At 46.7% G+C, this 10487-nt stretch overlaps 1 protein-coding gene across 2 annotated transcripts; it reads right to left on the bottom strand.

Annotated features, from left to right (window-relative positions):
* Positions 1-2390: 2390 nt before the first annotated feature.
* On the bottom strand, positions 2391-8928 carry RPS15A (ribosomal protein S15a). Of its 2 annotated transcripts, none has more exons than XM_003362732.5 (5): positions 8668-8928; positions 7466-7603; positions 6733-6812; positions 3646-3731; positions 2391-2524 (listed from the first exon to the last, which is right to left on the bottom strand). In XM_003362732.5, exons 2-5 carry the CDS (start codon positions 7596-7598, stop codon positions 2431-2433), a joined length of 393 nt encoding a protein of 130 aa, XP_003362780.1. In that variant the 5' UTR covers positions 7599-7603; positions 8668-8928; the 3' UTR covers positions 2391-2430. The 2 variants fall into 2 exon arrangements, with proteins under 2 accessions (XP_003362780.1, XP_070087049.1); XM_070230948.1 differs by having other exon boundaries at positions 8158-8681.
* Positions 8929-10487: the final 1559 nt, after the last annotated feature.

Genomic DNA, 10487 nt, shown 5'->3' with positions numbered 1-10487 from the left:
CCACAGGAAAGGACATCTCACCTTGGAGCTAAATCATACTGCCAGGAGGAATGTAAACTTTGTCCAGACCCTTGACCCCGGGAGCTTGCCCTGGACAACCAGCCCCAGGTCATGTTAAAACTATTTACCAGGACTCAGAAACACAGACTAAGGCCATCTGTTTGCCCACTAACACAAGGAACATGTGCTGGGAAATCCATCAACTGGTGACCCAATTTTCCTACCCAGATTTTCCCCTTGACCACTTCAAAGGACACAGGATCCCCACGAAATGGTGATAGCAGATGGGGCCATTTTCTTGTCCTATCTTAGTATTTCAGGTCAGTGCCCAGTGAGACGATTCATTTAATCAACCTGTATTTACTGAGGTTTCTGTGCCAGGCATCAGGCTAGGGACCACAGGGACAACAGTAGACAAAACATGGCCCCTGTCCTCCTAGAGTTTACAATCTTGGCATGAGAAATAGGCTCTAACGATCGCTCACTTCACCTCTGCGCCTGAGGAACACAACTGTATATATGACTATCAAGTGCTCAGTAAGTGTATCTCACATAATCTCATCTTACTCACCAACCCAGAGGTAAGACTTCCATTATTCCCATCATACAGAGGGGATCAAGGCTATTAAGCAGAAATGCACACCTCAACTCTAGTCTGGTGAACTCCCAAAACTCCCAATCTTACTCATGGACTTCCAAACAGCACAGGCCCCACACCCAGACATGCCTCTCAGCTGGCTTTCTCCTAACACTTAGCAAGAGGGGTCCTTAGCTGCCACATCCCTAGGGACAGTCTTTGGCATTCCTAGCTATTTCCCACAGCCCATACTAGGCCCTCCTTTCAGGAAGTTACTGAACGCCCCAGGCCCGGGGCTGTTTCACACGTGCACTCATTTAGCAAACCCATGAGGGAGCGTCTCCCTTTTTACAGAAGAGGGAGGCTCACGGAAGTCGTCACTTGCCGGATCACCTCACTCCAGGTCAGTGATGATTCAGCATCCCCACCCTGGCTGAGGTACTGAACTGTATTTACTGACAACTGCTTGATCCATTAGGGAGTCAGAAATAGCCCTACAGGACAGTTATCAAAACATCCCAAAGAACAGTGAAACGTGTTACTTCTCTGGGGGGAAAAAAAAACCTATGCAACATCAAACAGCTCTTAGCACCTAACATCCTCTTAGGTCTACTGGACGTCTTGTAATCAGGCCTGCAACCTGGCAGCTTTTTTTTTTTTTACTTTGGCCCACATGACTACAAACAAGCAAGCAAGACCAGCTTCTAGAAGGCTGTGAATTGCTCAGTTCATCCCACGCCCATGCCAGGCAAATACAGCTGGCTAGGTGCACAGTAACGTTAACACACCTGGCCTTTCTTACAAGACTCCTTTCTCCTTGGCCAGACCCACAGACCTACAAGAATGAAGAGTCTAGCCTCTGCTGTCCAATACAGAACACCAGCCACATGTGGCTCTTGGGAGTGGCTAGTCCCAATTAAGATGTGCTTTAAGTATAAATAAATATACAATATACATGATTTCAAAGACTATTATCAAAAAGAGTAAAATTCCATTTTTTCCTATCAACTACATGTTGAAACTTTAACGTTTTGGACAAACAAAATGTTATTAAAAAATCAATCCCAACTATCTCTCTTTATCTTAATGTGGCTACTAGAATGTTTAATTACACGTGTGGCTCTTGTTACATTTGTACTGGACAGCACTACTTCTAAAAGGGGGAGAGGAGCCCTGATCTATTTCACAGAAGACACGCTGCCCTCTTTGGTGGCTGAGCTCTTCACAAGCATTTCCCAGGTGACGTGGTCCAGCAAACTAATCTCCTCCAATTCCAGGAATACACTTCTGACAGGTTTACAGTAAAACTAGTTTTTAAAAATGTTTCATTTTTTAAAAATGACATGTTACGAACACATATCGCTAAAATGTTACTGACACATCACCCAAGTTTACTTTGAAAGAGTCTTGGTGAGCTGTGGGATGTAGCTGTCTGCTTCCTACCTGCATCCTTATAAACACTTACACAAGTTAACTGCAGCCATATCATACTTTTAGGGCAGGTAACAACAGTGCATGAAATGTGTATTGTCAAGCTAAAAACAGGAAAGGCACCACTTCTTCCAGGGTCAATCTAAGACTCCAGAAAGGGACAGCTTCACCACCTGAACCCCAGCCAGATCCAACCATCCAGGACGAGACACACTCTCCTCTGGTGAGCTAAGAGGGTGACGGTGGGATTATCACAAGTCATGACCTTCTTCTTCACTTCAGTCAGGGAAACAGCATTCACCAACTAACACAAAGGCTGTGGACTGCTGCAGACACTTGCTACCGTGCTGCAAAGTTCAACACGACTGAGCGAAGCACCATAGTCCACTGAGGCATTTTATTTGCACGTACGCATTACATCCCTAGAAAAAGAATCCCAGGATTTTCCCTCCTGTGTGTTTTCGTCTTGCTTCTTCATGGTCCATGATGCCAGCTGAGGTTGTCAGTACAATGAAACTATGGAGAGTTAAAAAAAAAAAAATGCTGGTGAGTTTTTCCTAAAAATAATTCAACATAGAGCCACTCTCTGGTACAGAAAAATGCCAACACTCCTCCACACTTAAGATGCCTTCCCATAATGGACACAGACTGGAAATGCACGGGCATGGCTCCCGGAACCAAGGGACGCAAGGCCAGAGACCTCAGCTGCGTGCCCTCACATGGCCCTGCCTTCCGCTTACACTGGGAAACAATGCCCGCGAGCTTAACTGAAAACAAAGACTGGGAACTCCTTTAACTTCAAAATGTCACTGTCTGCTCTCAGGCAAGGAAACATGGAGTTTAAAGCATCGATTTAACCTTGCCTGAACTGCTGCTGCCACTGACTATATATGATCACAGGCAAGCTATTGTACTGACATTCATTCAGACAATGGGAGTCGCCTACCTCGTGGGTTACTGTGGGGATCAAAGACTTATAAGGCAGTACTGTCAACTGTGAGGCATTAAAATAAGCATGATAATTCCAGTCAGCAGTGACTCTCTCTTAACACTTTGTCTGGAATACAGTAACCAGGAAGTGGGAGTAGATTCAACCAGGTCAGCAAACACGGTTGGGGGCTTGAGATTCTAACCACAAATAGATAAACTAAAGCAGGTGATAATATAGCCTATAAGAGGACTATCACCATTTTTACAGATAAAGAAATCAAGTCTGTAACTTGCCTGAGGCCTTGCAGCTTTAAAGTAGGAAAACAAGGATTTACACTCTTTTACTAGGTTTTTTACTAGGGATAAGGATTTTCAAACTGAGCTTCCCCAGAGGCCTAAGGTTCAAAAGTGACTCAGCCATAGAGGGGATCACATGGAACATACAGTATGAACCACCTACACTGAGTGAACAACAGGCACTAAATAGGGGACACGCCTGTGTCTGTCAGCCTCAGGTCTCACACCGCTCAGAACCTGAAGCCTAACACGTGCAACGTGGCAACACACAAATAAGCTAACCCTCGAGTCAAGCTGATGAGAATGGCGACAATCACTACTGCTGTGACCCAAAAGACCTCAGCTCAAGTCTGATCGCATCACAGCAATTCTTAATGTTAACTTCTTTTAAATTATGAAAATCAACTCACCCAAACTGACGGGACGGGAGCAAGTTATTTTGCCATTTTTCTAGATCTTTCAGTTGCACGTCAAATCTGGGGCTGATCACTCCACACTGTAAAAGCATAACAGAAAACGCTGTTCACACGTCACCAGTAACAGAAAAGGTGATAACACAAAGCAGCATTCATAACCGCTTAAGAGTCATATACACCAACCAACTCAACATTTAATGGGTAACCATTCTGTGCACAATCTTTGATATGAATGCATCTGAAAACTACGCTGAATTAAGACTGCTTGCATAGAGAAAAGTAGTAAAATCCTGAAGAAGTCAGCAAGAGAGGTAGAACACGAGGCAATAAATACACGGCAGTGTCAGGTCACCAGCACAGACCCCCACGGGACAGCTGTCCCACAACAAATGACCACATTTCAAACAGCTAAGGGACCAAGTCTTAGGCAAACAAAATTGTAGTCACTTTTTTTTTTTTTACATAGTAAGGCTGAGACAAATGTGTAGGGTCTCACATCCTTCACCTAAAAGCTAAAAATGCAAAATACTACAATTTTTAAGGGACAAGCCCAACAGGCACTCAACTAAAATCTAAGAACCATGGCTCCACACCAATGAAGCACCGCCCTGCATTTCTGAAGCCTAATATCCTACAACCCCAGACAAATGTTTCCCAACTAAACTAGCAAAATGGATGGAAGGCAGAAAGAGCAGAGTTCTTACTGTTATCCCACCCGTCTGCTACTAGGACACAGCAACAGCTACCCTCCAAAAGAGCTCTCCACGAGCCAAAGCGCTACACTTCAATCCCGTCATATGCAAATCCTAAAACACAACAAATGTTCAAACCTCCTGACAGGCCACAAGAGCTTACCCGTAAATTCATACAAGGTCTACGATTAGAGCAACTGGGTTTAGAAAGCGGAAGCTGAGGGGGATCAACAGCCTCTTTAATTAAAGCTAAAAAGGAATCCCTGCTCAAACCACTGCTCTACAAATCAGTGGAACACAAAAACATCAATGCAGAAAGGCTCTTGCTGGTTTTTTTTTAAATCAAGGGAAGTTTGCACTTGCTTTTTTTTTCCCCAGGGGAAGATTTGCCCTAAGCTAAGATCTATTGCCAACCTGCTTCCTTTTTCTAGCCACCCCACCCCTCAAACACCAGTACATAGTTGTGTATAGTTGAAGTTCTGCTACATGAGCCGCCACCACAGCATAACTACTGACAGCCCAGTGGTGTGGTTCTGTGCCCAGGAACTGAACCCCAGTCGCTGAAGCGGCACACACCCAACTTCAACCACTAAGCCATCAGGGCTGGCTCAAGGTTCCCCCTATTTACACACAAGAAATGATCATGTGAGAACACCCAGGATTAGTACCCTCAAAGTGTAAACTCCAGAGGACTAACAGAGCAGCTAGACAGCTGTGTGCGCACATCCACCCAAGACAATCATCAGAAAGATGCCAAGACACACGACTGTAAACCGAAGGAAACGGTGAGGTTAGAATTTACTCAAGTCTTCAGAGCAGGCACACTTCCCTAGGCAGAGGTCTGAGCCCAGAGAAACCGAAAATGCCCCATGCCAGGAAGCGCACTCAGGTTCTGTCACATGACCCTGTCAGCTGCGCTGTCACCTGACTGTCCTCACACTGGGAGGAATGCAGAGAGAGGAATAGGGTAGATTAATTCTTTCTCCAAGCAAGCTACAATGAAAGCCCCTTCTGTGGCCTCCACTCCACGGCCCCCAGGCTTTCATTTACTCCAGCAGCAAAAATCCCTCTCATCCAGCTAGAATTTAACCAGCATACCCTCTCCCTCTCCCAAACCACGTGAATCTTAAGAGGATGTGATCAACACCAGAATTTTCTTAATTAATCTACAGTCTAACCACTACCTTATTACTTCCCAGCCCCAGAATGTCGCCACAGTATGGGTACATCCATCACTTGGGGGAAAGAAACTGAGGCAACAATGTCTTCTAAGGAGGAAAACTAAGTTCAGAGAAACCAAAGTTTTGCCCAAAGTCAGGCCGCCAAGTAATTGGCAGGGCCTGGATTTCAACTGCCTCTTAGCCAGAATTTTTCAAACTCGTACACCACAGAACAATGATGCCACAAATGAGCTCCATTTGGGAACTGCTCTGTTCAAATTTGTTTCTCAAGCTATTATGTATAATGAATGTTTAAGAGGAATTTGGTTCACAGCACTTCAACTTTTTAACATCAACTCAAAACCAGACTTAAAATTACTCTTGAAAACTTTTCAAATCTCTCCAAGGCTTCACATCCAGTAGTTTTCATCTCACCTTAAGTATCCACACGTGAAGCTGGCGCACTGCGTAAGGAAGCAACTTTGTAAAGTGGGAACTGTTGAACTAGGAAATAACCTCACCAATCCGGCGCCTGCCACTAACCACAATTCACCTTCCAGGCCTCTCCTCCCCCATCTGTGTTGGACTACAGGATCTCCCACTCCTTGCAAATCTGAAAGCTACAAACTTGGACACAAACAGTGGGGTAGCAGCTCAGGGACCTTAACTAGCTTAACCTGCCCCCAACCCATGCAATCAAACCACAAAGTCAAACTGGTGGAAGAGAGCCACTAGGTTATGCCGACAAGTCAACTGAAAGACACGTGTACAGCCTATGGCAGTAAAAACAGAAGGACTAATACTGTTACTTAGAGAACCCCATTCTGTTGGAAAAAACCAACATAATCACCAAGACGACAGGAAGGCCAAGCCATTCACACTGAGAGGCCAGTGGCCTGCGCCACCCCAAGTTCAGTGAGGTGGACAGCATACCTTCCCACGCCAGTACTACCAGCTGTTCATTTTACCCACCCTCCACACCTTCCTTCAGACAGCTCACACCGCACAAACACTAGGTCAACTAGCTATTCTAGAGCAAACACAACCCTGGAGAACAAATGAAGGAAAATGTGATATAAAAAGCAATGATTTTAATCAATTCTTTAAGTAATTTTTTTTAACCTAACTGGTAAAGCAAGCACTCAATTTTACAAGGGCAATTACAACACCTAACACCCTGTTCACATAACTCTGAAGGTTCTTAAATGTGGAAAATGATCCATTCTTACCTTGTTTAACCTGCCCGTGAGGTTCACAACAATCTTCCCAGCTCTGTGGTCATCGATGATTTCAAATTCGCCAATGTAACCTATAAAACATAAGTCACTGGACTAAATGGCAGCTAACGACCAGACAGACCTAAACATTTACGCTCCTCTAGAGTCCTGCTGTCTGCCTGCTAGATTCTTCCCTCATGTCATCTCAGTGATTGTTTCTCTAAGAAGCTTAGACAAAGATGTTCTGTACCACAGCTAACTTTCACAGCCTAGTAATATATAAAATTTAGGGCACAACACCCCGAACAACCCACCCTGCAATTCTAAAAAGGGGATTAACTTCCCCTTGCCCCTCACAGCTTCCCACTCCCAAAGGCTACCTTGTGCCCAAGACGTGCAACAATCCTCCTTTCCATCCCAAGGAGCTCTTAGAAGAGCTCAGGAGCCCTTTCAATGACATGCTGCAACTGCAATATTACACAAAGAAAGGCCATTTTAGCTCCCAAACACCCAGCAGGGCATGTCACAAACTCCTCCTCCGGGTTCAGCTGTGCTCACCCACTCAGCGCCTCTGGAAGGGCATCACTTGTCCAGACTATGCTGTCCACGGCCCAAGCCAACGCAGCAGTTCCCAGGTATGACTGACTCCCTCACCTTCCCAGTCCTCTCCCCGACAATTAATTTTCACAGGACCGATTCCTTACATATTTTTACATCAAAACATAAAACACAGCAACGCACTTACCATGCTTCATCATCACAGTCAGAAACCGGACGATGACTTTGGAGCACGGCCTAATGAGCACCTGGCGTTTGCCCCTCTTCTCGGCATTGTTGATGCTCTTGAGAGCATCGGCCAGGACATTCATGCGCACCATGGTGGCTGTTCGGGGAAGACAGACAGGGTTTGACCAGCAATGCCGACATCAACAGGCACCCAATTGCTCCACGGCCAACACATCCTCCTCTCTCTGCCTCTACCACGACGAAGTCTTCCTCCCTCTAAGCAGCTGGCTCCCCGGCCGCCACGGCAGGACATGTCAGCTACCAAAACCGAAACATCAGCTGCGGTCGGCCAGTTATCCAGAACGGGAGCTGAGAATCGCCGGCAATGGTCCCCAAACTTCTGCAACGCAGCAGCAGCATCTGCACTATGAACACTGCCCTTTAAACCAACTAATTCAATGTCAACCTTGTCCTAACACCCGAAAGATATACCTGACTTTCACCTAACACCCATAACTACTAAAATCAGCTGTCTGTCCTTGTGCCATCGGAGATCGTCCAACAGCAGGCATTCCACAGCGGCAAACACAAACACTGTACATGCAGACTGGACTCTATCGCCCTGGGCACGAACTGCAAGACACTCACAAAGTTTTGAAAGCTAAAGATAGACATAAAGCATGCTCCAAGTGCCAACAGCAAGGATCCAACCTGCTTCCTGAAGTTCAACCAAGTGTCCGAAGGGAAACCCCGGGGCCCAGAAGATCCAGGTTAGTTCCCAGCAAATGCCACCCCAAGCAGGATGCAGCGTCCCTGCAGAGCGGCCTCCGCCGTCCAAACTCCCGGGCGGCCGCAGAAATAGGAAGGGGCATGGCCCACTACGGCCACCGTCCCCGACGCTTCCCGCCGCCTGGAGCCAAGGCGCTGCCTCCGCCACCAAGGGGAGGGGGTCCTGACACCACCGACCGAGTCGGGGCTACCGAAAGCTCGGGTTCCGCCAGCGCTGCGGCCTGCCCCCCACAGGCCCGGCTTCCCAGAGTGGAAAGCGTGGGGCGACCGAGCATGACTCTCCCCTACGCCTGCCCAGGCCCCCGCAAGGCCAGTATCCCCGGCTCAGGCGGGCTCTGGCATCTTCGTAGAGCACCAAAGGCGAGCCTCAAGCTACAGGATGGCACCGATAGCCTACGGATGCTACTGGATACCTCAGAGAGCCATACTCACCGGCACGGAAAGATGGCGGAAAGAGGACGGGAGGGGCGAGCGCACGGAGTTATGGGAAGCGGGCGGGCTATCGCGAGACTTTCAAAGGACCGCCAAAAAAAAAGATTGCCTAGTAGAAGGAGGTGGATGAAGGGGCAGAGCCTCTTCAGGGGTGAGCAGTAGAGAGTCGATGGCATCGACCTCCCCAGGTGAGGCCGTGGGGAGGAGATAGAGGTGAGGCATTAGCCGGAGTTTCCACTGCTTGCTAGCCCTTAATCTGTCAAAATTGAAAACGACAGCAAGGGCCTAGATATATGCTAGTTTTATTGCAGTAACTGTTCACCCATTTAGAATAAATTTTGATACTTGCGTAATTTCATTCTTCTGGAAGGACCCATGGAAATCTGTAATTCCCTCTGCGAAGGGCCTTAGGAACTGGGATGGAAGATTCGCTTTTCTCCCTATACAGTTTTGTTTTATTTGAAGCATGTGTATATATTACATTTTCAAAGCAGTCAAAAACTATTTTTTAATCGGTGGTTCCTTTTTGCCGCTCCCTAAATCTTAGAAATTATTTACTGGGGCTCCGGACGTTTCTTTGGAGTTCTGGGATACACAGTTGGGAAGAAAGCCACGAATGTTTCGAAATAAATCCTCAGGATTCTGAGCCAGTGGCTTTTATCTGCTCTTCTGCACCTGGACAAGAACCAATTTGTAAGTCTCTTGTCCTCTCTGAATCTTCCCCAGATGTATAAACTGGGGGTAATAATAAAACCTGACTCTTAAAGGCATTAAAGGTTATTGCGAGGATCCGATGAGATAATGGTGGCAAAGGGCTCGCCCAACCTCTGGCACGTAATAAGTGCTCAACATATGTATTTTGGCAATGCAAAGGACGGGAAGTTGTAAGTACTGCTTGAAGCCTGGGATCTCATCATCTGGGAGGGAATGAATTCTTGCTCCGCCCTCTCTGGAGCTGAGTGAGCTGACCTAACATCTAAAATAGTATTTGCAAAAAATTCAAGTCGGATCATGCACTCTCCGAGGGCTCCCGTGACCCTCAGTGAAATCGAAATTCTTTACGAAAGCTTACAGGGTCCCCCGTGACGGGCACACCTGCCTCCTTGCACGGGCACACCAGACCTCACCCTGCACCATTCTCCCCGGCTTGCTTTTCTGTAAACACTCCAAGCATACTCCACCTCCGGGTCTTTGCATTTGCTTTTGCGTCCAACTTGAACATTCCTCCTCCAGTGAGCCAGAAGGCTTGCTCCTGGCTTTCCTCAGCTCTCTATTCAGTCACACACACACACACACAGCCTCCTCCCGTTCCCTCTAAACCCATTGCCCTGCTTAATTTTTCTCCGCAGCACTGACCACCTGAAACATTGGAAGTTTATTTATTTTCCAAATTAAGTTCCAAGCAGGCAGGGTTTTCGTCAGTTTCGTTCCCCACCGTACTCACAGCTTCTAGAGAAGTCACCTGGCGCATAATAGGCTCTGGATACATAGCTGACGAATGAATGGGCAAATCGGTTTCCCCATCTGTAAAACGGAGATGTTACTACCCGTCACTTGGAGTTACTGTGAGGATAAGTGAAATAATCCGTGTAAAAGTGATTAACACAAAACCTGGCAGAGTGAGTGCTCAGTCAAAGCTTATTAGTATATTGTCTCAGCACCCCCCCCCCCTTCTCAAATCCTGAGTGAACCTTGAGGAAAGGAAAGCTCCCAATTTGAACGTCTCAAGGGATATAGTTCTCTGGTTATAATTTACATTACAAAAGGACCACTTGCTTTTTTAATGAAAACTTCCTTGAAGAACTCATTCCCTATACACC

Source organism: Equus caballus, chromosome 13 (genome assembly GCF_041296265.1).
Source record: "Equus caballus isolate H_3958 breed thoroughbred chromosome 13, TB-T2T, whole genome shotgun sequence".
NCBI lineage: Eukaryota > Metazoa > Chordata > Mammalia > Perissodactyla > Equidae > Equus > Equus caballus.
The sequence above is the reverse complement of the archived record's forward strand: the minus strand, read 5'-3'. Positions and strand labels throughout refer to the sequence as shown.

Excerpts from the sequence above, each read along its gene's own strand:
- RPS15A (XM_003362732.5), bottom strand. The coding sequence starts at position 7,598 with ATGGTGCGCATGAATGTCCTGGCCGATGCTCTCAAGAGCATCAACAAT. Across the intron at positions 3,732-6,732 it reads TCACGGGCAGGTTAAACAAG|TGTGGAGTGATCAGCCCCAG; the intron begins GTAAGAATGGAT and ends ATGCTTTTACAG. Across the intron at positions 2,525-3,645 it reads CTCCCGTCCCGTCAGTTTGG|TTTCATTGTACTGACAACCT; the intron begins GTGAGTTGATTT and ends AACTCTCCATAG.